Here is a 26,258-nt window from a genome sequence, read left to right as displayed (position 1 = left end):
TTGTGCTTGAGGGGGGTGATAACCTCTCTCCTCAAAGATCTTGGGGCTGTACCCTTTTCTGAACTCCACAGTCAATAACTAGAATCACAGAATCCTAGAGTTGGAAGGGACCTCCAGGGTCATCTAGTCCAACCCCTTACACAATGTAGGAAACTCACAAACACCTCCCCCTAAATTCACAGGATCCTCATTGCTGTCAGATGGCCATCTAGCCTCTGTTTAAAAACCTCCAAGGAAGGGGAGCCCACCACCTCCCGAGGAAGCTTGTTCCACTTAGGAACCGCTCTAACGCTTAGGAAGCTCTTCCTAATGTTGAGCCCGAAACTCTTTTGGTTTAATTTCAACCCATTGGTTGATAACCGGATTATCTTTTCCCCTATCTTTGCAGCCCTTAAAGATGAGCGCTTCCAGCTTGTGGAATTTACCCAAAAGCAAGTCCGCATTGTGCTCTCCAATGCCCGCCTGGAAGACGAAGGGGGCTACTTCTGTCAGCTGTACACGGACGACACTCACCACCAGATCGCCATCCTTACTGTGCTGGGTAAGCCTTCTCTCCTCTCGCCACCGCTGTCGTTACACCTTCGAGTCCGGGAAGGGAAGCGGAAGGGTTAGGAGGTTACAGTACCAATTATTCGCAGAGCTGGAATGGAATCGGGGATGTCTCGTTTAATCTTCCTGCTGGGGCAGGGTAGGGCTTCTTTGCCCGCCAGCCTGGATTACAAGCTGCCCGGAAAAGAAAACAGTGCGCTGCAAAGAGAGTGCAGCGGCAGCGAAGAAAATTGCAGCTGAATCTAGCAAACCATATGAACTGCAGCCTGAAGAAGGCACCGAGTTGTGGTGATGGGGAGAGCTACCTTTTGAAACCTCTACCTAACCGGCCAGACAGCTATTAGAAGTGTAACACATCCTTCTAGGGCCAGGAGTAGAAAACTATAAAATCATGACCCAGACTAGCACATTCTATAGCAGGGGTAGCTGAACTGTAGCTTGGGAACCACATGTGACTCTTGCACATAGTGTGTGACCCTTGAGGGTCACACACTATGTGCAAGAGTCACATGTGGTTCAAACAGATGTGTGACTGTTTCCCATGACTTATTCTTCCGGGTGGAGTGAGAGGGTGACAAGGTGCCGAGCTGTGCTAAGCCCCCAAACCCCCAATCCCTGGCCCCGTAGCCTGCCTGAAGTTTTTGTCTTTTCAACCTGTCCTCCCAACTTGAGGGCTGGAACCTTTGAAAAAGGAAAGGAATTCCCAGGATTCGTTCGCAGCAGCAGGAACATGGGGCACACAGAGAGTTGTACCTAGATTCAGGTGGGCAGCATTGCTAGTCTGAAGTGGTATAACCGATTTTGAGTCCAGTGGCACCTTTAAGACCAACACACGTTTATTCAAGCTGTGGGTTTTCATGTGCCACGCAGACTTCTTTTGGTGGTCTTAGGTGCCGGTGGTCTCAAGACCAGTGGACCTGCCTACCTGAGGGACCGTCTCTCCCCATATGAGCCCCAGAGAGCGCTGAGGTCAGCTGGAAAAAACCAGCTGAATATCCCTGGGCCAAGGGAGGCCAGATTGAAGGCCACTCAAGATCGGGCCTTCTCTATTGCAGCCCCACTGCTGTGGAATCAACTCCCAGAGGAGGTACGGGCCCTACGATGCTTAGATCAATTCCGTAGGGCCTGTAAGACCCACCTCTTCAAAATAGCCTTTCAACTAACGACAAGCTAAGAAGTGGCGCTGAAAATGCTTTTAGTTACTGAATTCTATTGAAGATCTAATGTTTATAGCACCATATTGTTAATGTTAATTTTAATATAATCTGTAAATTGTTTTAACCATGATTTTATAAGTATAACTTGATGTATAATGTATTTTTATGCTGTGAGCCGCCCTGAGCCTGCTTTGGCGGGGAGGGCGGGATAGAAATATAAAGTTATTATTATTATTATTATTAAAAAATCTTTTCTAGAGCTGTACCTAAACACCTCTCTGCCAACGATAGTTCAATCCAGGGCTTTTTTTTTTTTGTCGCAGGAACTCATTTGCATATTAGGCCACACACCCCTGATTTAGCCAGTCCTTCAAGAACTTACGGTAGGCCCTGTACTAAGAGCCCTGTAAGGTCTTGGAGGATTGGCTGCGTCAGAGGTGTGTGGCGTAATATGCAAAGGCAGGGCTTCTCTTGCAGCAGGAGCTCCTTTGCATATTAGGCCACACCCCACTGATGTAGACAATCCTCCAAGAGCTTACAGTAGGCCCTGTACGGAGAGCCCTGTAATCTACTGGAGTATTGGCTACATCGGGGGGGGGGGGGTGGCCTAATATGCAAAGGAGTTCCTGCTACAAAAAAAGAAAGAAAAAGCCCCGGTTCAACCCCTCCATCAGAGCGGAGGCTGATTTGGGTGTTTGCGTGAATGAAGCTGCCCTGGCTATTGCAGGAGAATATCCCAGTTGCCTCCCCCGTAACCCTTCTGCTGTTCCTTACAGTGCCACCAGAGAATCCCTTGGTGGAGGTGAAGGAGCAGGCCGTGGAAGGAGGAGAAGTAGAGCTCACCTGCATCGTTCCGAGGTCGCGCCCTGCTGCCACCCTGCGCTGGTACCGTGACCGAACGTTGATAGCAGGTATAACCAAGGGGCATCTGAGGACATCTCTTCCTCTGGAAGTTTAGCCCAAACGGGGATTTGTTAGCTCAGTAACTGAGGACTCAAAAATACACTCGTTCGCACTGAGGGGTTTCCCCCCCCCCCTGCCTTGGCATCCAAACCGATGTGCTTCTTTATTTTCTGACTTCCGTATGATATTGTTTTGTAAGCGTCCTGCATCCGGCTTTTCTTCGTTCGGTGTTTTTGGAAAGAACGCAGTCCGAGCATGTTAGCCTGCCATCTGGACAGAAGGGTTTGCATTTGCCTGACCTGCAAACGTCTCACCGAGGGGCTCCCAAAAGGCACCGTGGCTCCTGATGGCACCTTTCCTGGGGCCTGCTGCAGGGGAAGGGGGCCATGGGGGTGCCACGGGAGAGGGGCTGAGGGGTGAGAGTTGGAAGCTGGAGAGTCTGTGGCTGTCCCTTTCCCTCTTGTGTAGTTTAAATCGCATGGGAGGGACTTTGAGGAGCACCTACCACCTCTCAAGTATGATTTAAATTGTGCAGGAGAGAGAGGGAAAGGAGCAGGGTTGAAAAAAAAAAAACCTGTCGGGTGGCCAGTTCCCGTGGGCCCCTGGTTAGTTATGGGTCTGGGCCTGCTAAGCGTTTTCAGAACGTGGGCAGGGCAAATTGGAGCTTTTACCCAGCAAAGGTTTTGATTGGCCATTGGATTTTTGTTTGGCTGTGCAGATTTTTAAAAAGCCTTGCTTGGATGGCAGCTCAATCTATGGCAGCTATTTTGTGCCTGGCTTCGCCTCCTTTGGTGGCCATTTTGTGTCTGGCTCCACCTCTTGAGACAGCCGTTTTATGGTTGCGCCCACCACGCTGTGTCTGAATTTCAAGGATACCTGCAGGGTCAAAAAGGTTGGGGACCCCTGGTCTCAGCCATACCGGTGCCACTTTCCCTGCCACAGGCCCTTCATGCGTGCCACTTTCCCAACTCCCCCCTCCCCGCCATCCCACTGGAGGTCTTTCACGGTGACCTCCGGCAACCCCTACTGGTGCCTGGATATTTTTCAGAGAAGTGGTTTGATAAGCCTGCCTTTGTGTCCCAGCCTTGGTATTCCTTTGGAGGTCTCCCTTTCCAGCAGGGTCGGCTCTGCTTAGCTTCCAGGATCTGATGAGATCAGGCTTGCCTGGGGTCTCCAGAAAGGTCTTTCGAAAGGCCTTTAAAAATATATCCTGGCAGTTGCTATAGTGCTACAGTCAGGGATGGAATTCTAGCAGGAGCTCCTTTGCATATCAGGCCACACCCCCTGATGTAGCCAATCCTCCAAGAGCTTCCAGGGCTCTTAGCACAGGGCCTACTGTAAGCTCTAGGAGGAGTGGCTACACCAGGGGTGTGTGGCTTAATATGCAAATGAGCTCCTGCTAGAATTCCACCCCTGGCTACAGTGATCTACTGCCACAACTATTTTAAGGCTGAATAGAATCATTACAGTGCTATAACGCATGCATGGCAAAAGCAGGCCTCATCTTGGGCAGGAGCTCACAGGAGCAGAGCTCCGGAATCTCTAAATTTTATTGTGCTCTTTCTTTCACTTCACGCTCCCCCCCCCAACAAAAAATTTTTTTTGCCTGTGGGCTCCATTGTTCAGCCCCTTTTGTGAGAATTTTGTTGAACTCTTAAGATCTGACAAACTTTCTACTATTGTTCCCCACCAAAAATGGGAAAATAACCAAAATATATAAATGGAAATCTTCCTCATGCCACTGTGGCCATGTGGGAGAAAGTAATTTCAAAAGTATGGCTTAGAAGAAACACTGGATGGGAGTAAGGTTTTATTATGATCGTTACAATCCAAGAAGCATTTGAAGGTAGATGCTGAGCTGATATGATTTAGTACACCTACCGGTGATGTCAGGGGTGTGGGGCATATGCAAATGAGTTGTGGTAATGAGAAGGAGGAGGAGAAGAAAAAGAAGACTCCCGATTTATACCCGGCCCTTCTTTCTGAATCAGAGTCTCACAGCGGCTCACAATCTCCTTCACCTTCCTCCCCCACAACAGACACCCTCAGGAAAAGAATCCGCCTATATTAAAGACAGCACCATAGAATGTTTTTGGGAATGTTTTAATTGCAATTGTATTTTATTGGTTTTTAAATTGTAAATGTAAATATTTAAATTGATTGTTTGCTGCCCTGAGTCCGCTTGCGGAGAGGGCGGGATAGAAATTTAAGTAAAGAAGGTAAGTAGGTAGGTAGGTAGGTAGGTAGGTAGGTGGGTGGGTGGGTGGATGGATGGATGGATGGATGGATGGATAGATAGATAGATAGATAGATAGATAGATAGATAGATAGATAGATAGATAGATAGATAGATAGATAGATAGATAGATAGATAGATAGATAGATAGTGGGTGGGACTGAGAGAGCTCTCATGGAAACTGCCCTTTCAAGAACAACTCTGCGAGAGCAATGGCTGACGCAAGGCCATTCCAGCAGGTGCAAGTGGAGGAGTGGGGAATCAAACCCGGTTCTCCCAAATAAGAGTCCCCACACTTAACCACTACACCAAATTGTCTCTCGTCTATTACGAGAAGAGGAAGGGAAAGGAGATTGTAAGCCAATCTGAGGCTCCAAGTGAAGGGCGGGGTATAAATCCAATCTCCTCCTCTTCTTCTTCTTCTTAATCTTGTTCTAGTCGCAGATAAAAGTCTGCACGCTTAACCCCTACACCAAACTGGCTCTGGCACCTCTTCTTCCATGAAATGACCAAAGGAACCAAAAAGAGGGGGTAGCCATGATGAGTTCACCCCCCCCCCCGAGTCAATGCAAAGTCATTGCAAGGCACACACCTGGAAGGGAAAATTGGTACAGAAAGATGGAAGAAGGCATGGTAACTCCAGTGCCAATGTGCCCGCCTCTATGTTTACACGACGAAGCCTCTTTCTGTGGAAGCTGCCAGGAGGCCTGAATTGGGGAGGGCCTGCGGCTCATTGCGCAGAACACGTGCTTGGCATTAGAGCTGCTCTAGGTGTTTCCAGGAAAACTCTGTGGTTTTCCCGAATGCTCTAGCAATTTGTGGGGGGGTGCTCTATGGTACAATAGGTATCATAGAGTTTTTCCCTCCCAAAATGCTAGAGCATCCGGAAAAACCATAGAGTTTCCCCGGAAACGTCTAGAGTGACTGGCATGCGATGTCGTCGGCGTGATGACATCACCCACGGATGAAATCATCCCACAGCATGCACTTCACGCATGCAAAACAAGTCCCCCCTCGGAAGCTGGGGGGGGGGGGGGACTTGGCAACCCTACTTGGCATACAGAAGGTCCCGGGTTCAATTTTTGACACCTCTACTTTATGGAATTCAGGCAGCAGGATCCCTGAAAGCTTCCACTAGTCAGGGCGGGAAAATACTGATGTTGAAATGGATGGTCAGACTTTGCATAAGCTGACTTCACATGTTTGGATATCTTCACAATTTCAGCCAGGCACTGGGGGATGCCTGCTGGGAGGAGCTGCCATCTCCAAAAGCGTAGGATGGCTGAAGCTGCGTCCATCTGCCTCTTCGCCATATACACTGAGTACTTTATTAGCCCCGACTCCTACTCTTTTTCTCTCCGCCCCAGCGCAGATAATCCTTAAAATAGAAGATTTGCATTAGTTTGCCTTAAAACAGACGCTCCTTTTTAGGAGCCTGAAGCTCAGATTCCAGGCACACCCACAAACATACAGATTCCAGATACACACACACACAATAAAAATAATTTTAAAAAGAAGCACCTTCACCTGGTACTTTTTGACTGCAAGGATCAGGACCAGTGTTCCCTCTTAGATGAGTTAGCGTGAGCTAGCTCACAGATTCTTAGCCTCCAGCTCACACATTTTTGACTTCGCTCAGGAAAAACGGCCTCAGAACAAGCTAATTCATGCAATAGCTCACCACTTTAATGCCAGTAGCTCACAAAGTAGAATTTTTGCTCACAAGACTCTGCAGCTTAGAGGGAACATTGGTCAGGACCCTAACCTCGTTTTTGAAGGACGCGCAAGCAACATTCTAATCCTTCCTGCGTTCTGGGGCTCTACTGCCATCAGATGTAATTTGCCAGATTGGAATTGAAAAAAAACCCAAATCGACCACAATCGTACCACCATAAACTGGGTTTCTGGACTCTGTTTTCATAGAGCAGGGGTGGCCAAACTGTGGCTTGGGAGACACACATGGCTGTTTCACACAGATTATGTGGCTCTCATAATCTGTGTGAAGCCTCCACTGCCCCTTAGGGCATTTCTCTCTTTAAACCACTTCTCCAAGCCAAGCCAGCTGGTGGCTTGGAGAAGGCATTTAAAGTTGCTTTCCTTCCACCTCTCCCTGTCGGCATATACTTGCTAGTAAGCCTTCAGGCTGGAGTCTAATGCACATGATCTATGACAGTTCCTGACAGCCTCCCTTAGCAGGTGTAAACTGGTTCTGTCCAGAGGACTTGTGCTGATGCAGAATGACTCAGCACTGTGTGCTGATTGGTGCTTGTATATAGCTTTGCGTATATAACTGAGAAGAGCTTGTACGGTGTATCCTCTGCTATCGTGTGTGTTGTCTGGCGAAGCACTTTGACCAGTGTATACCAGACCAACTATAACTTGTATATCTGTAAATAAATGTATATAGTTAGCACAAGTCAGTGTGCTGTATATTCTTAAGCCTTTCGAACCCAGAGCATACCAGCGAATACGCCAACACTCCCTCCATCCCCCATCTATTTTCCTTCCTTCCTCCCTCCCTTCCTCCCTCCCTCCCTGTCCTTGTGGCTCTTAGACATCTGGCATTCATGCCTTGGTAGCCCCTCAGACATCTGACATTTATTCTGTGGGACTCTGACGTTAAAGCAAGTTTGGCCAGTAGCTCTGCTGTGTGATTGAGGGAGCCGTCACAGAGCCTGCTTGCAAGCGCTTGCTTGGATTGACCAGGGTTTGTTTGCGTGTGCTCTTTTCCTAGGCATCAGCAGCAAACAAGAGAATGGGAAAGTGTTCAGCATCACCAACGTGCTGCATTTCCGGGTGGAACGCAGGGACCACGGCAGCATCGTGACCTGCGAGGCCACCCACCCTGCGCTTCGAGGGCAGCAGAAGCAGACGCAGTACGTGCTAGATGTGCAGTGTAAGTGACAGCAGGGGTCGGGCTGGCTGGGCAGGAGCTGGAAGGTTGGGACGGAGGAGCATTCGCATGTTGAGTCATGGACTGTGCTGTATGTTTCTCTCCCCTCTGGATAGCTGTGTACAGTGGAGCAGCCAAAGATTGCTAAGGTCTAGGCCAGGGGTGTCAAATTCATTTATTACAAGGGCCGGATCTCTGACCTAAATGAGGCCTTGTCAGGCAGGGCCGTGCATGGTCCTGTTTAAGATTAGGTACCCATAGCACTGCAGAGTGGTAAAGCTGCAGTACTGCAGGCGGAGCCCTCTGCTCACAACCAGAGTTCGATCCCAGTGGAAGCTGGTTCAGGTAGCCGGCTCCAGGTTGACTCCGCCTTCCATCCTTCCGAGGTCGGTAAAATGAGTACCCAGCTTGCTGGGGGAAAAATGTAGATGACTGGGGAAGGCAATGGCAAACCACCCTGTAAAAAGTCTGCCGTGAAAATTTTGTGAAAGCAACGTCACCCCAGAGTCGAAAACTGGTGCTTGCACTGGGGACTACCTTTACCTTTTTAGCGGATATATAAACTTTATAAAGGACACGGACAAACACAATTAAAGATTTTTTTAAAAAACTTAAAACAAATTTAAAACATCAGCACTCATTGGTCTTAAAGGTGCTTTCTTTGTATCTCTCCCATGCGATCTAGGGAACTCGGCAAAGGAAGCTCTGGCTCTTTCTTTCCTTCCCCAGGGAACAAGAGGGAGGGAGCCTCAGCCAATAGAAAGAAGCAAGGCTTAGTTCAGTAGCTCTGCTGTGTGATTGAGAGAGCCTGGCAAAGCAAGCTCTGCCTCCTCCTCTTGCTCCCCAAGGGAGCCGGCTCTAGGTTGACTCCGCCTTCCATCCTTCCGAGGTCGGTAAAATGAGTACCCAGCTTGCTGGGGGGGAAGTGTAGCTGACTGGGGAAGGCAATGGCAAACCACCCCACAAAAAGTCTGCTGTGAAAACGTGAAAGCAATGTCACCCAGAGTCGGAAACGACTGGTGCTTGCACAGGGGACCTTTCCTTCTCTCTATAGAGAACCAGTTTGGTGTAGTGGTTAAGTGCGCGGACTCTTATCTGGGAGAACCGGGTTTGATTCCCCACTCCTCCACTTGCACCTGCTGAGATGGCCTTGGGTCAGCCATAGCTTTCATAGAAACTGTCCTTGAAAGGGCAGCTGCTGTAAAAGCACTCTCAGCCGCACCTACCTCACAGGGTGTTTGTTGTGAGGGGGGAAGGTAGAGGAGATTGTGACCACTCTGAGACTCAGAGTATAGGGCGGAATATAAATCCGAAATCTTCTTCTTCTTCATGAGGTTAGACAACTTCAGACTGCAGTGAGAGATCCCATTTCTTTTTTTCCTTTTCTTTTTTTAAATACGGTTTGTATTTTGTTTTTGAATGCGTGCCAATTGCAAGTTATATTCAGCAAAGGTCTCAGACCTCTTATAAATTTAGAGGGCCAATCATCGCTCTTCAAAATTTGCAGTAGGCAGAGCGAAACGAAAAAACAATGGAAACCATTACTGCTATGCTAACAGCTGTTATACCATAAATGTTTACCGATAAATTGTGTTTGTTAAAGCGTCGCCTTAATTATTACTTAGAGGGGGAGAAAAACATTCTCTGTCCATTCAGTGGACTCAGTGATAATTGTTTCTTATTACTTTTAAACATTCCCCTGTGTGAGAAACCCCAGGTAAAGTTGCCAACCTTCAGGCGGGGCCTGGAGACCTCCCAGAATTACATCTCATCTCTAGACTACAGAGATCAGTTTCTCTGGAGAAAATGGCTGCTTTAGAGAGCGGACTGTTTGCCACCAGGGCCTTTTCTGAGCAGGAATGCGCAGGAACACAGTTCTGGCAGGCTTGACGTCAGGGGTGTGTGGCCTGATGTGCAAATGAACTCCTGCTGGGCTTGGTGAAACAATGGTGCCATGAGGGGGTGCGGCCTAATATTCAAATGAGTTCCTGCTCAGCTTTCCCTGCAACAAAAACTGTGTGTGAAACAATGGTGCCATCAAGGGGATGTGGCCTAATATGCAAATGAACCTCTGCTGGGCTTTTTCTACCAAAAAAAAAGCCCCTTATGCCACTATACCCTCCCCGGGTTCCACCTTCCAAACCTCCAGGAATTTCCCAATCTGGAACTAGCAACCCTAACACCATAAGAATGTCAGAAGAGCCCTGGTGGATCAGACCAGTAGTCCATCTAGTCCAGCGTCCTGTATTACACAGTGGCCAACCAGTTCCTCTGAAAGGTCAACAGCAGGGCGTAGAGACTGAGGCCTTCATAAGAACATCAGAAAAGCCCTGCTGGATCAGACCAGTAGTCCATCTAGTCCAGCCTCCTGTCTCACACAGTGGCCAACCAGTTCCTCTGGAGGGCCAACAGCAGGGCAGAGAGGCCGAGGCCTTCATAAGAACATCAGAAGAACCCTGGTGGATCAGACCAGTGCTCCATCTAGTCCAGCGTCCTGTATTACACAGTGGCCACCAGTTCCTCTAGAAGGCCAACAACAGGGCAGAGAGGCCAAGGCCTTTATAAGAACATCAGAAGAGCCCTGGTGGATCAGACCAGTGGTCCATCTAGTCCACCGTCCTGTCTTGCACAGTGGCCAACCAGTTCCTCTGAAGGGCCAACAGCAGGGCGTAGAGACTGAGGCCTTCATAAGAACGTCAGAAAAGCCCTGCTGGATCAGACCAGTGGTCCATCTAGTCCAGCCTCCTGTCTCACACAGTGGCCAACCAGTTCCTCTGGAGGGCCAACAACAGGGCAAAGAGGCTGAGGCCTTCATAAGAACATCAGAAGAGCCCTGCTGGATCAGACCAGTGGTCCATCTAGTCCAGCCTCCTGTCTCACAGAGTGGCCAACCAGTTCATCTGGAGGGCCAACAACAGGGCAAAGAGGCTGAGGCCTTCATAAGAACGTCAGAAAAGCCCTGCTGGATCAGACCAGTGGTCCATCTAGTCCAGCCTCCTGTCTCACACAGTGGCCAACCAGTTCCTCTGGAGGGCCAACAACAGGGCGTAGAGACTGAGGCCTTCATAAGAACATCAGAAGAGCCCTGCTGGATCAGACCAGTGGTCCATCTTGTCCGGCATCCTGTTTCACACAGTGGCTGACCAGTTCTGGACTGCCAACAATGGGACACAGAGGCCAAGGCCTTCCCCTGATGCTGCCTCTTGGCCCTGGGATTCAGAGGATTAGTGCCTCTGAATGTGGAGGTTCTCCATGTAAGCATACTGGGGAGACTGGTTTTAACTCAGAGTTCTCTTGAGAGCACCCCTCTTTCCAGGAAAAAAAAAAGGCACCCTGCTTCTTAGGAAAGAAAAGATAAGAGCTGGGGAAAATTTGGCATCAGATGGAGGCGAAACGCTCCTTTCTGAAGTTGGCAAGAGTTCCATAGATCTCAAAGAAGATGTTTATTTAAAAAAAAAAAAAAAACCGTTTAGCGTAACCCAGGGCCTGCCCCTGCATGTGCAATACGGGAGGTTTGTCTGCAGGCTGCTCTAGTGTACCTCTTGTTTCCCCTCTCATCTCTTCCCCCCCTCCTCCTCCCCCCTCCCCAGATTCTCCCACAGTGAGGATCCGCCCTCCCCAAGGGGTGATGCGGGAAGGAGACACCTTAGTCCTGACTTGTGCTGTCAACGGCAACCCACCGTGAGTATTTACTTGCCCAGGATGGGGGGAACCAAATGGAAAAGATTGGTGTCAGAGTCTACATAGGATCTAAGGTCTACCTTCTTCTTACATGGTGGGGAATGTAGGATAAAGGGCTCCAGTGCTGTACCCTTGTGTGTGTGTCGAGTGCCGCTAAGTCACAGCCGGGTGATCGCGACCCCGGCAAGGAGCTTTCGAGGCAAGCAAGAAGCAGAGGCAGTTGGCCATTGTCTTGGAGACCCAGCTTGGTGTAGTGGTTAAGTGCCCGGACTCTTACCTGGGAGAACTGGGTTTGATTCCCCACTCCTCCACATGCACCTGCTGGAGTGGCCTTGGGTCAGTCACAGTTCTTGAAAAGAGCTGCTTTCTCAAGAGCAGTTTCTGCCAGAGCTCTCTCAGCCCCACCTACCTTAGAAGGTGTCTAGAAGAAGAAGAAGACTATTGATTTATACCCCGCCCTTCTCTCTGAATCAGAGTCTCAGCGCGGCTTACAATCTCCTTTGTCTTCTTCCCCCACAACAGACACCCTGTGAGGTGGGTGGGGTTGAGAGGGCTCTCCCAGAAGCTGGCCTTGCAAGGTCAACTCCTGCGAGGACTATGGCTGACCCAAGGCCATTCCAGCAGCTGCAAGTGGAGGAGTGGGGAATCCAACCCGGTTCTCCCAGATAAGAGTCAGCGCACTTAACCACCACACCAAACTGGCTCTCGTCTATTATGAGGAGAGGAAGGGAAAGGAGATTGGAAGCCGATCTGAGGCTCCAAGTGAAGGGCAGGGTAGAAATCCAATCTCCTGCTCTTCTCTCCTTTTCTGCTTTTCTTCTCTTTTTCTTTTTGTCTTCTTCTTCTCCTTCTCTTTTTCTTCTTGTCTTCTCTTCTTCTCTTTTTCTTCTTTTCCTTCTTCTTTCCTTCTCTTTTTCTTCTTTTCTTCTTCTCTTCTTCTTCTCTTTTTCTTCTTGTCTTCTCTTCTCTTTTTCTTCTTTTCTTCTTCTCTTCTTCTTCTTCATCTTCATCTTCTTCTGCCACTGCCTCTGCTGCCTCCTCCTCTTCCTTGGTGGTCTCCCTTCCAGGTACTGACCCTGCTTAGCTTCCAAGATCTGATGAGAACAGGCTATAGCATGCTGCCTTCCCTCCCACTCCCTGTGCCCATACATTTAACATGCCCTGTGTGTGGGAGTAGGCAAACTAGGCAAATACCTAGGGTGCCTGCTCCCAGCAGGGGCAGCAGGCAGGCGGCTCCTCCTCCCCGGTCATGCCATCCCCGAGCCTCGGACTCACTTCTGCAGCGCCTGCCGATCTCGGCAAGAACTGCGGAAGGGAAGTGCTGAGGTCCCCCAACTCCTTAAAGCCAAGAAAAAATGGCACCTGCAGTTCACAGCACCGGGCGAAGAGAGAGAAATGGCGGGGGCAGACTGGGAGTTGTAGTTCGGGAGGGGGTACGTGCAGAGGCGCTGCGGCTGCCGGGATTTTGCACAAGGCTTCGTGGGGGTTTTGTCAGCGGTTGCGGGTTGGAGGGGGAAAAGAGGGACTACTGTCCTGGTGCTCCAGTGCGCTGCTGCGGAACAGAATGGACTAATTGGGGGGGGGGGGATGCACCTCACACCCAGTGTGATGATGTCATGTCTGGGTGACATCATCATGCCACTGCATTCGAAAAATCACCTGGGGGGTGCATTTATTTAAGTGCATGCGCCGGGCTTGGCACTTAAATAAACCTCCCCCCCTTAAAAAAAAAATTCTGTGCCAAGAAAAGCTGCATTTTGTGATCCAAGGGAAACAGCGCAAATCAAGGAAACGGTACTCCTTGCGCTGGTCTGTCATCTATCTTTTAAGTTAACTGCTTGATTGTCTGGGTTCTCTTTTTTCAAAGCGTCGTGTATCCCACCTTTCTTTCTGCACGGGCCTTCAAACCGGCTTGTAGCAATGGCTGTAAACAATGGTGTGAATTTCCCACGCCTCCAAACATTCTGGTCAGCTCCCATCTGGTTTCCTGCTCTATCCGCAGTAGCTTCTCCTCCTAAAATGTCTGCCAGAAAGGGCTCTTTTTTTGTAGCAGGAACTCCTCTGCATATTAGGCCACACACCCCTGATGTAGCCAGTCCTCCAAGAGCTTACAGGGCTCTTAGTGCAGGGTCTACTGTAAGCTCCAGGAGGATTGGCTACATCAGGGGGTGTGGCCTAATATGCAAAGGAGCTCTCCTAGAATTCCACCCCTGCATATTAGGCCACACACCCCTGATGTAGCCAGTCCTCCAAGAGCTTACAGGGCTCTTAGTGCAGGGTCTACTGTAAGCTCCAGGAGGATTGGCTACATCAGGGGGTGTGGCCTAATATGCAAAGGAGCTCTCCTAGAATTCCATCCCTGCATATTAGGCCACACACCCCTGATGTAGCCAATCCTCCAAGAGCTTACAGGGCTCTTAGTGCAGGGTCTACTGTAAGCTCCAGGAGGATTGGCTACATCAGGGGGTGTGGCCTAATATGCAAAGGAGCTCTCCTAGAATTCCACCCCTGCATATTAGGCCACACACCCCTGATGTAGCCAATCCTCCAAGAGCTTACAGGGCTCTTAGTGCAGGGTCTACTGTAAGCTCCAGGAGGATTGGCTACATCAGGGGGTGTGGCCTAATATGCAAAGGAGCTCTCCTAGAATTCCATCCCTGCATATTAGGCCACACACCCCTGATGTAGCCAGTCCTCCAAGAGCTTACAGGGCTCTTAGTTCGGGGCCTACTGTCAGCGCCAGGAGAGGGTGGGGTTTGGGTCTCCAGGTGTTTTTCAACACGGACCTGGCAACCCTAATACCTTTTGAATGGATCGACTGATGGAATCAATTGGTTGGCTAGCAGTGTCCTTCTAAGCTGGTCAATACTCTTCTGGGTCCAGTGGCTCAGGAGGATATAACTTGACTTACGGCTGCACCGTGTAAATCTTTTATTCCCTCTTATTTTGTCGAATTTATTCCTCTCCCGGCAGCTCTGGGGAGGCACAGCTTTACATCAGCTGCACTTATGTCAATTAAGAGTTTATAAACCAAGAGGCGGGGATAGCGCCGTGTCCATTTCGGCTCGTGCCTCAATTAAAAATCCCTCCTGCTGTCTTGTTGGGTTTAAACTGAGCCAGTTTGAATGGAGAGCCGGTTTGGTGTAGTGGTTAAGTGGGCGGACTCTTGTCTGGGAGAATCTGAGATTCCCCACTCCTCCACTCGCAGCTGCTGGAATGGCGTCGAGTCAGCCATAGCTCTGGTAGGAGTTGTCCTTGAGAGGGCAGCTGTTGTGAGAGCCCTCTCAGCCCCACCCACCTCACAGGGTGTCTGTTGTTGGTGGGGGAGAGGTAAAGGAGAGTGTGACCACTCTGCGTTCAGAGCATAGGGTAGGGTTGCCAAGTCCAATTCAAGAAATATCTGGGGACTTTGGGGGTGGAGCCAGGAGACATTGGGGGCGGAGCCAGGAGCAAGGGTGTGACAAGCATAAATGAACTCCATGGGAATTCTGGCCATCACATTTAAAGGGACAGCACACCTTTTTAAATGCCTTCCTTCCATAGGAAATAATGAAGGATAGGGGCACCTTCTTTTGGGGCTCATAGAATTGGACCCCCTGGTCTAATATTTTTGAAATTTGGAGGGTATTTTGGGGAGAGGCACTAGATGCTATACTGAAAATTTGGTGCCTCTACCTCAACAAACGGCCTCCCCAGAGCCCCCGATTCCCGCAGATCAATTCCCCGTTATACCCTATGAGAATCGATCTCCACATAGGAAATAATGAAGTGCCCAGCAAACATTTCCTTCCCTCCCCCATTTCTGGCAACTCTGAAGCGAGGGATTGGCATCTCTACTCATGAGTTGCTGCCATGCACAATGCAATTTAACAGTTGTTACACAAGGGCGAATATAGTCAATCCTTTACAGCAAAATGCATCTAAGCACCTAAATTCATATAGTAACTTAGTTAACTAAAGTGCTTAGTGCAACCAAGTGCGTGTAGAGTAAAGTGCCTGTTCAGTATTTTGCAAAAAGAGTTTCCATCAGAGGGACCTCAAGGAGTCTTCAGAAAAGAAACTCTTTTGCAAAATATTGCACAGGCACTTTGCTCTACACGCACTTGGTTGCACTAAGCACTTTAGTTAACTAAGTTACTATATGAATTTAGGTGCTTAGATGCATTTTGCTGAAAAGGACTGAATGGATTCCCCCTTGTGTCTCTCTCGGCTTGACTTCGCGAACGAAGATTTCAGAAAGGTGCAGTAGTCCACGTCTGCTGCAGGCTCGCTGGTGGCTGACAAGACCAATGCGGGACAGGCAGATCCGGCCACAGTGGCTGCAGGGAAAAGTCCGATTTGGGGTTGGTGCTGTAGCAGTGCGATTCTTCCTCAATCTCCTTTTGTCCTCAAGACCAGCTATGCGTGCGTTCTCAAAGGAAGAGACAGCCTGGTGGATGGTGTGCCTCCATGCTTTGCGATCTGAGGCTAGGTCAGACCACTGGTGATGGTTGATGCGACAGGTGCCAAGGGATTTCTTCAAGGAGTCCTTGTACCTCTTCTTTGGTGTCCCTCTATTTCGATGGCTGGTGGAAAGTTTGCCATACAGGGCAATCTTGGGAAGACGGTGGTTTTCCATCCTGGAGATATGCCCTGCCCAGCGCAGCTGCGTCTTCAACAGCAGTACCTCGATGCTTGTAACCTCCGCCCGCTTGAGGACTTCAGTGTTGGTCACAAAGTCACTCTAGTGGATGTTGAGGATGGTGCGAAGGCAGCGCTGATGAAAGTGCTCAAGGAGTCACAGGTGATGACGGTATAAAACCCACAATTCGGAGCCGTAGATGAGGGTTGTCATCACAACCGCTTTGTAAACATTGATCTTTGTGCCTTTTTTCAGATGCTTGTTGCTCCACACTCTTTTATGCAGTTGGCCAAATGCACGGTTTACCCTTGTGTAATAATTGTTAAATTGCATTGGGATGATCGCTATCTGAAAGTTTATATTTAAATGAGTATTTTTGAATTCATTTGTATTTGGGTTTTCGTTAACCAGCCCTGCCACTAGGCAAACTAGGCACTTGCCCCAGGCGCCAGCCTTCTGGAAGCGCCAAATTGGACATCTGCACGAGACTTGGTTGCATTATCATAATGCCCCTGTATAAATCGATGGTGTGGCCTCCTTTGGAGTACTGTGTACAATTCCGGTCACTGCACCTCAAAAAAGATATTATAACATTGGGAAAAGTCCAGAAAAGGGCAACTAGAATGATTCAAGGGTTGGAGCACTTTCCCTATGAAGAAAGGTTAAAACGCTTGGGGCTCTTTAGCTTGGAGAAACGTCGACTGTGGGGTGACATGACAGAGGTTTACAAGAATATGCATGGGATGGAGAAGGTAGAGAAAGAAGTCCTTTTCTCCCTTTCTCACAATACAAGAACTCGTGGGCATTCGATGAAATTGCTGAGCAGTCGGGTTAGAACGGATAAAAGGAGGCCCTTCTTCACCCAAAGGGTGATTAACACGTGGAATTCACTGCCACGGGAGATGGTGGCGCCTACAAGCATAGACAGCTTCAAGAGAAGATTGGATAAGCATATGGAGCAGAGGTCCATCGGTGGCTATTAGCCACAGTGTATTGTTGGAACTCTCTGTCTGGGGCAGTGACGTTTTGTATTCTTGTGCTTGGGGGGGGCGGTGCACAGTGGAAGGGCTTCTAGCCCCACTGGTGAACCTCTTGATGGCACTTGTGTTTTTTGGCCAGTGTATGACACAGAGTGTTGGACTGGATGGGCCATTGGCCTGATCCAACATGGCTTCTCTTATGTTCTTATGTGACTCAGTGTTGGACTGGATGGGCCATTGGCCTGATCCAGCATGGCTTCTCTTATGTTCTTATGTGACTCAGAGTGTTGGACTGGATGGGCCATTGGCCTGATCCAGCATGGCTTCTCTTATGTTCTTATCAGTGCGGGGGGGGGCACCAGAAGTTAGCCTTGCCAAGGGTGGCAGACAGTCTAGGGTGGGCCCTGGGTAGATGTGAACAGAGTCTGGGGTCTCAGAACAGCATTTCTTTGGGAGGAAAAGAGATGGAAACAGAGATCAGCCTCTCTCTCTCTCTTTTTGCCATTAGCAGCAGATCCGAAGCTGTGTCCTCTCATCCCATTCCTCTCTGATAAATGGGTTTGGCCTCTTTGTTTTGCTTTGGTTCAAAAATTCTCAGCAGCTGTTTGAACAGAAACAACCTTAGGTGGGGGCGGGCAGGGATAGGGCATGGGGCCAAAAGAAATGTTACACCCGCTTCAGAGGAAGCAGCGCAACCCTCAGAAACTCCCCAGAAGATTTCTTAGGTCAGGTGCAATGGCAGGGCTGCTGTACTCAGGGCTTTCTTTGTAGCTGGAACTCCTTTGCATATTAGGCCACACCTCCCTGATGTAGCCAATCCTTCAAGAGCTTACAGGGCTCTTCCTGCAGGGCCTACTATAAGCTCCAGGAGGATTGGCTACCTCAGGGGTGTGTGGCCTAATATGCAAAGGAGTCCCTGCTAGAATTCCATCCCTGGGCCACACGTTCCTGATGTAGCCAATCCTCCAAAAGCTTACAGGGCTATTCCTACAGGGTCTACTGAAAGCTCCAGGAGGATTGGCTACATCGGGTGGGTGTGGCTTAATATGCAAAGGAGTGCCTGCTACAAAAAAAAAAAAAGCCCGGACCATACTTAATAATGGTTGAGCAGCAAAGGGAATTTCAGCAGCTCCGGTTTTGCTCGGCCCGGCACCACTGGGACATGCCCAAAAGCATCCAGTGAAATTTCCTCGACTGCACAACTCTTGAAGGCACCGTTTGCCCTCTTTGTCTCATTCATTCTCTGCTGGTCGAAACTTGTCCTTGCCCCTCTCCGTAGCTCTCTCCCCGGCTGGCCTGACTGATGGATACAATTCCCGAGCGGAGTTATTACTCCAGCGCCCCTTGATCCAGCCGTCGGGCTCTGTCTCCCATCCATCACTGGGCCTGGCAGGGCTTGCTGCAAATAACCTTGAAGGGAAGGGAGGAAGCGGTGGGGGTGGCAGAGCGGAGGAGGGGAGGCATTGGGTCCAGAAGGGGGTGCCTTGGAAGTAGGGTGGCCAGGTCCAATTCAAGAAATATCTGGGGACTTTGGGGGCGGAGCCAGAAGACATTGGGGGTGGAGCCAGGAGCGAGGGTGTGGCGAGCATCATGGAACTCCAGAGGGAGTTCTGGCCATCACATTTAAAGGGACCGCACATTTTTTAAATGCCTTCCGTCCATTGGAAATAATGGATAGGCGCACCTTCTTTTGGGGCTCACAGAATCAGACCCCCTGGCCCAATCTTTCTGAAACTTGGAGGGTCTTCTGAGGAGAGGCACTGGATGGTATGCTGCAAATTTGGTGCCTCTGCTTCAAAAAACAGGCATCCCCCCACCTAGAACCCCAGAAAACCGTGGCTCAATTCTCCATTTACCCTATGGCCTCCATAGGGCATAATGGAGTGCCCAGCAGACATTTCCCTCCTCTCCCCCCGGCTTTCTGATGACCCTGAAGCAGGGGGAGGGCCTCCAACCCTAATTGGAAGTGGGGCGGGGAGAGGCAAAAGGCATAACCCAGGGCTGTCCTGTCTTTCCCACCTAGCCCCACGAGGATCAACTGGAACCGAGCGAACGATTCCTTGCCAGAGCGGGCCCTGATAGAGGGCGACACGTTGACCATCCCCAGCCTCAGCATGCTGGATAACGGGACCTACTCCTGCCAGGTGGAGAACAAGCACGGCCGCTCGTCGGACCAGTACGTGCTGGTGGTTTACGGTAAGCCAACGCAGCTGCTAGAATTCCACCCCTGGGAAGGTGAATGAGCGTTCGGCCTCTCTAGTTCCTGGCTTGCCAGTTGCCAGCGGGGTGGGCAATCGACAGGACCATAGCCAGCTTTTAAAAAGTCAGGGGGCACCCTTATGGAGACCACCCTTCTCCCCCCACCCCTGCCCTGCAGACTGCTAACCTTTCCCTGTCTTCCGCAGACCCCGGGGCTATTGTGGAAGCCCAGACTTCAGTACCCTACGCCATAGTCGGGGGCATCTTGGCACTCCTCGTCTTCCTGGTCATCTGTGTCCTTATAGTCATGGTCTGGTGTTCCATCCGGCAGAAAGGTCAGCGTAATTCTGTTTTTTTAAAATATATATTCATTTCATTGATACCCTTCCTTTCTTCCCAATAGGCCGCCGGACCCAAAACAGGTTCCGTTTTTGTTCGTTTCCTCTCCATTTAACGCTCACAGCAACCCTGAGAAGTAGTGCAGGAGGAGAGCGTGACTGGCCCGAGGTCGCCCAGCACAGCTTCTGTGGCAGAGCTGGGATATGAACCTGGGTCTCCCACATCTTAGCCCAGTCACCAGCAGGATGTGAACTCGGAGAGGGAGACATAGGATAAGAGAGGACTGGGAGGGCCTAGTTATAATCAAGAATGCCGGTGGATTATGGGATGTGGTTTCCCACCACCAATCATGGAAACCTGTTTTACAGACATAGCATTCTTCCAATTCCTCAGAAGTCTTTCTTTCTTTCTTTCTTTCTTTCTTTCTTTCTTTCTTTCTTTCTTTCTTTCTTTCTTTTCTTTTTTTCTTTTCTTCCTTCCATCCTTTCATTCTTCCTTTCCTTTCTTTCCTTCCTCTCTCTTCTCCTTCCTCCCTCCCTCCCTTCCTTCCTTCCTTCCTTCCTTCCTTCCTTCCTTCCTTCCTTCCTTCCTTCCTTCCTTCCTTCCTTCCTTCCTTCCTTCCTTCCTTCCTCCCTCCCTCCCTCCCTCCCTCCCTCCCTCCCTCCCTTCCTTCCTTCCTTCCTTCCTTCCTTCCTTCCGCGGCTTACCTAAAGGACCGCCTCTCCCCATATGTGCCCCAGAGAGCGCTGAGATCCGGTTCTCAGAACTTACTAACAATCCCTGGGCCAAGAGAAGCTAGGTTGAAGGCTACCAGGGAGCAGGCCTTCTCGGTGATAGCCCCTCGTTGGTGGAACGACCTTCCTGAGATGGTGCGAGCCCTGCGGGACCTGAACCAGTTCCGCAGGGCTTGCAAAACATTTCTTTTCCAGCTGGCTTTTGAGATAGAACTTGATTAATCCAACGAATGGACATCTAGCCATCTTGCGTACATTATGATACAGTATTTTAGCACCATTTTATATATTTTAACTATTTTAAATAATTTATTTGTGACTGATATATTTAAAACTGTTTATGTTGTTTTATGTGAATCATGGGATCCCCATGTCTGTTAGCCGCCCTGAGCCCGCCTGGCGGGGAGGGCGGGATATAAAAATAAAATATTATTATTATTATTATTATTATTCCTTCCTTCTTTATTTTTCCTTTTGTTAAAGGAAGAATTTAAAAATTAACAACTCCAACAAAATCTTTTACACTATACAAACTTAATATCGCATAAACATTATATCTTCATGCTTTCTTCATCTTCGTTTCCCTTCATTCTTCTCTCAAAGAGCCAGTTTGGTGTAGTGGTTAAGTGTGCAGACTCTTATCTGGGAGAACCGGGTTTGATTCCCCACTCCTTCACTTGCACCTGCTAGCATGGCCTTGGGTCAGCCATAGCTCTGGCAGAGGTTATCCTTGAAAGGGCAGCTGCTGTGAGAGCCCTCTCCAGCCCCACCCACCTCACAGGGTGTCTGTTGTGGGTGAAAAAGGTAAAGGAGATTGTGAGCCGCTCTGAGACTCTTTGGAGTGGAGGCCGGGATATAAATCCAATATCTTCTTTCTTCTTTTTCTTCAAAGATTAAATAATTTATCTGAAAAGCTGTCTCTGCTTTTGGGCATGTCTGTTTATGAAGCTTTTCTAATTCATCCAGGCATTGGGTCACAGGTTGTAGCATTTCTATTTCTATGAACACCTCTCAGCCACCTCCTCTCCAGGCCAAACATACCCAGCTGCTTCTACCTTTCCTCATAGGACTTGGTCTCCAGACCCCTCACCATCTTCGTCGCCCTCCTCTAGACCCATTCCAACTTGTCTATATCCTTCTTAAAATGTGGTACCCAAAACTGAACACAGTTTTTTGAAAACCAAAACTTTCTGCATCTGGAATACGGTCGGCACAGAGTTCTTGCATCTGTTTGGTTAGTGTCTGCATAAAAAATTTGCAGTGAGAGGAGTCTCTTCAGCCGTTGACTCACCCCTCCCCAGCGTTGTGGAGGAGGTGGATTGTATATCTGGAGCCGGAAAAAGGTCTGTTAAATGCTGCATTTTTTTTCTTCTTTGTTTTTGCCTTTCTTCCCCCCCTTCGGAGCCATCTTTTAAACTTTAAATTTTGATGTTATAGGGGATAAAAATATTTATTTTTTAAGCAGGCTGCGTAAGAGCTCGGCAGTGGCTTCCAACCCGGAAATGGGTCAAAGCGGCTCCCCCCTTTATTTTTCCTTTTGTAACCTGCGTTCTTCTAGTCTTCTGGACTGGGGAGGGAAGCTGGCAGTGCTGAGAGTTCAGTGGACGTATTCGGGGCAGGGCTTCCTTGGGGGAAGGGTGGAAGCCTTATTTCCAAACCAGATCTCTGGGAAAGACAGAAGGAGGGACATGACCATAAAGGCATCACTGGGCATTCCTGGGCAGGGCTTTCCCAACCTCCCCCCTGCCCCACATCTTTCCCCTTCTTCTTTTTGCTTTCTCTGTTGCCTGTGCCCAGGTGGGGAAATGCCTGGGTGGGTCTACGAGAGCTGCTGCGACCCACAGTGCTACAACCGGGCTCCAACAGGGCTCTGATCTCAGGTGGAAGATTGTTCCACCAGGTTGGGGCAAGCGATGAAAAAGCCCTTGCCCTCATTGAGACCAGGGCTATTTTTGTAGCAGGAGCTCCTTTGGATATTAGGCCACACACCCCTGATGTAGCCAATCCTCCAAGAGCTTACAAGGCTCTTCTTACAAGGCCTGCTGTAAGCTCCAGGAGGATTAGCTACATCAGGGAGGTGTGGCCTAATATGCAAAGGAGTTCCTGCTACAAAAAAAAGCCCTGGTTGAGGCTAAGCGGATGACCCTCAGGCCGGGGACCACCAGGAGATGCTGGTTGGCGGAGCGTAAAGCTTTCTGGGGGCTCATATGAGGAGAGGCAGTCCCGCAGCCTAAAGCCTAGAGTTCCACAGGACAGAACAACTTATACAACAACTGCGGAAAATAACGAATGAAGCCTGAAAAGTACTTCAAAAATATAAATAATTATTCTTCAAACACTACAAAATCACATATTGATTCCATATTGTCACTAATTCATGAATACAAGGTATGAAGCGCAGAGAAGAAATTTTCCACAGTGCTTGCAGTTCATTATGTCAGTTTCCGACTTGAGATGCTTGAAGACTATTCACGCGACTCTGCGGGACAACCAAAGGGCCAGTGCCGGCTGTATTCCAGATGCAGACAGTTCTGGTTTTCCAAAAAAAAAAACATTTCCATCAGTTTCCAAGATGCTGCTTTAAACCGTCATCTTTTAAAGGAGTTTGATATATAGTGGGTAACCATCAGCCTCTAACAGTAAAGCCTGTAGTACTGTTTCAAATTCCTTCGTCTGAGAGACGTATCCCGCTTATCTGCAACCAAAAAAGTGCGTCATTCTAACATACATTTCCAAAATGCATTTAGTTCTCTTAGTCATACGGGGCATCACAACTCACCAGCACACACTGAAACACATTGCCGTGACACTAGCTCTGGAGCTCCTTTGCATATTAGGCCACGCCCTCTGATGCAGCCAATCCTCCAAGAGCTTAGAGGGCTCTTAGTACAGGACCTACTGTAAGCTCCAGGAGGATTGGCTACATCAGGGGGGCGTGGCCTAATATGCAGAGGAGCCCCTGCTAGAAAAAGAGCCCTACCTGCAGGTATGATGCCCCCAGGCTGCATAGGGCTTTAAAAGTCAAGACCATGACCTTGAACCAGATCTGGTATTCGATGGGCAGCCAGGGCAGTCAGTTTTGGAAGTGCAGTCACTCTCGGAAGTCACTTTGTAGCCCCCATGCCATCAGAATGGTGTTCTCAAAGGGCCAGTTTGGTGTCGTGGTTAAGTGCGTGGACTCTTATCTGGGTTTGAGAACCGGGTTTGATTCCCCACTCCTCCACTCACACCTGCTGGAATGGCCTTGGGTCAGCCATAGCTCTTGTAGGAGTTGTCCTTGAAAGGGCAGCTGCTGTAAGAGCTCTCTCAGCCTCACCTACCTCACAGGGTGTCTATTGTGGGCGGGGGGGAGGTAAAGGAGATTGTGACCACTCTGAGATTCAGAGTATAGGGTGGGATATAAATCCAGTATCCTTAAAGTACCTGCTGTGAGCAGTCAGCTTAGAACGGGTAAAAGGAAATACTTCTTCACCCAAAGGGTGATTAACACATGGAATTCACTGCCACAGGAGGTGGTGGTGGCTGCAAGCATAGACAGTTTCAAGAGGGACTGGATAAACCTATGGAGCGGAGGTCCATCAGTGGCTATTAGCCACAGCGTATTGATGGAACTCTCTGTCTGGGGCAAGTGATGCTCTGTATTCTTGGTGCTGGGGGTGGGGGGCAACAGTGGGAGGGCTTCTAGTGTCCTGGCCCCACTGGTGGACCTCCTGATGACACCTGGGATTTTTGGCCACTGTGTGACACAGAGTGTTGGACTGGATGGGCCATTGGCCTGATCCAGCATGGCTTCTCGTACGTTCTTATGCTCTAAAATGAAGCAGGGAATTCAGATCCTTGCCTGTGATGGCGAACCAGCTATTGTTAAATTTTGCCTCTGCAGAGAGCAAGGGGAAACGTCATCCAGGGTGTATTTATGGATATAGGATAAGGTCTCCGGCATTGTTGAATGCAACGTTGTTGGCAAAAGTCATTGTCAAATGTGACGGGTGGGAAAGGGCTCCCAATCCCTCCCCCCCCCACTCTGCTTCTCCTTCCTTGCCCCCCCCCCGCCACCAATCCATCAATTAGGCTATTGAAACGGACAGAGAGGATTCCCCCTCCCTTCTTTCCTAACACTAGGATTCAAGGTCAGCCGATGACAATGATTGACAGTTGATTCAGGGAAGACGACAGAGAGCACTTCTCCGCACAAGTGTGCAATTTAATTTGTGGCATTCACGGAGTGCAAAGACGTAGGAGGGAGGATTGATCGCACTCCCGGACGATAGATCCACCCACTCCTGTTGGCCTTGATGGCTCGGTGGAGACTCCGGGTCCATCGTTGGTGTACCATCGCAGCGAAATTTGGCTGCAAGCGGGAGGGAGGGGGAATTGGGGGGAGGATGCCGGCCCGGGGCCCCTAAAGGCATGGGGACCCTTAGGCCAGGGCCTACTTCGCCTAATTGTTAATCCGGCCCTGAATCCGCTGATTGGGGCTACACAGGCTAAGCAGATTTTTCCTGAGAACTTGGGGGAAACCTCAGGTATGTCGAAAAATCTCATGTTTCAAAAAAATACACTGAGAAGTTTTAATCCCCCCCCCCCCCATTTAAATCTAGATTCCCTCCAAATTAAAAAAAATATTGTCTTGCATGCACAGACAATGTGCTTACCTCATTAGGGTTTGTAGAATCTTTTGGGCTCAAGTGCCGTGTTCTACTGGAGAAAGTTTTTCTTCCAGACGTTTCATTCCCAGCTACGGAGAACATCCTCAGTGGCGTTGAAGCCGGAGCAGGCGCTCTGACCTTCTTGGCTGCTGTGCATTGAGTGAGGCCAGGGCTGCTGGAGAGCTGCTATTTCTAGGCTTGAGGGGGTGTGGTGAAAGGGCAATTGGTTTGTGGATGTGCCCATTGTTTGGTGGGGCTTCCTGGAAGGGTAGTGATAAGGAAACTGGCTGTTGAATGTGACCATTGTTCTGTGTTAATTGCTGGGAGGGTTGAAAGGGGTGTGAAGATAAGGAAGATAATGTGCTTACCCGTCTGTAAAGGATGCTGGGAATGGCTCTGGTCCCACCCGCAGCAGCAGAGCGTGCTGGGAGTGGCTCCAGACCTGACTCCAGTGCCTGTGTATGCTGGCAACTGTCCCATGCTCAAAGGTGGTGATGGGTGAAGGAATAGGGTACCCAGCTAGGCTAGGGGTGGAATGCTAGCACGAGCTCCTTTGCATATTAGGCCACACACCCCTGTTGTAGCCAATCCTCTGAGAGCTTACGACGCTCCTTTTTGTTAGGTTCTGGAGGATTGGCTACGTCAGGGGTGTGTCGCCTAATTTGCAAAGGAGCTCCTGTTAGAATTCCACCCCTGCCGCTAGGTAATATTTGTGAAGCAGCGTGAGCATTGGAAGCGCTATAGAAATACTATACTCTTTTCTCCTTTCAAAACAGGCTCCTACCTGACCCACGAGGCAAGTGGCTTGGATGAGCACGGAGAAGCCCGCGAGGCCTTCCTCAACGGTGGTGACGGCCATAAGCGCAAGGAAGAATTCTTCATCTAATCCGGGGCAGTGGGAGGGGGGCATGGGAAGGGTCGCCAGGGACAGAAGGTTGGGGGGGAAGCGGCCGAAAGAGGGAATTCTGGAAGGTAGAGGTTTATAGGGAATCCGCCGCTCTTACCAGAGGGGACAGGTTGGGTTGGGAAGGGTTTGGTTTAAAAAAGGGGGGCGGGAGGGGGGAAGAAACAAACAAAAAGCTTAACAAAAATCTATTGTGTAAAAACAAAACACGTGGCCACTACTTTTTTCGGTTTTATTTTTGAAACCGAGGACTTTAGCCCCGCCCCCCCAGCCATGAAGCTCCACCTCCTTCTGCCATTGGCTGTCCCATGCGCTCTGAACAGGAAGTGATGTCCTTTCATTCCGGGGAGAGATGTGTGCATGGACGAGTGCGTGTGTGCGTGCGTGGCTCTGCTTCCGTAAAACAGAGCATG

The 26,258-nt window shown here is 49.6% G+C and overlaps 1 protein-coding gene across 1 annotated transcript in view; it reads left to right on the top strand.

The window, feature by feature from the left end:
* CADM4 (cell adhesion molecule 4) overlaps positions 1-26,056 on the top strand; it is a 220,597-nt gene extending 194,541 nt beyond the window's left edge. The window contains exons 3-9 of the mRNA XM_060258420.1: positions 389-541; positions 2,483-2,617; positions 7,580-7,741; positions 11,329-11,419; positions 19,044-19,216; positions 19,426-19,554; positions 25,718-26,056. Coding sequence (XP_060114403.1) covers positions 389-541; positions 2,483-2,617; positions 7,580-7,741; positions 11,329-11,419; positions 19,044-19,216; positions 19,426-19,554; positions 25,718-25,827 — 953 coding nt within the window. The 3' untranslated portion in view covers positions 25,828-26,056. The remainder of the gene's footprint in view (positions 1-388; positions 542-2,482; positions 2,618-7,579; positions 7,742-11,328; positions 11,420-19,043; positions 19,217-19,425; positions 19,555-25,717) is intronic.
* Positions 26,057-26,258: the final 202 nt, after the last annotated feature.

The sequence above is a fragment of the Heteronotia binoei genome, chromosome 17 (assembly GCF_032191835.1).
Source record: "Heteronotia binoei isolate CCM8104 ecotype False Entrance Well chromosome 17, APGP_CSIRO_Hbin_v1, whole genome shotgun sequence".
Taxonomy (NCBI): domain Eukaryota; kingdom Metazoa; phylum Chordata; class Lepidosauria; order Squamata; family Gekkonidae; genus Heteronotia; species Heteronotia binoei.
Note: the sequence above shows the minus strand (reverse complement) of the source record. Positions and strands in the feature narration are given on the sequence as shown.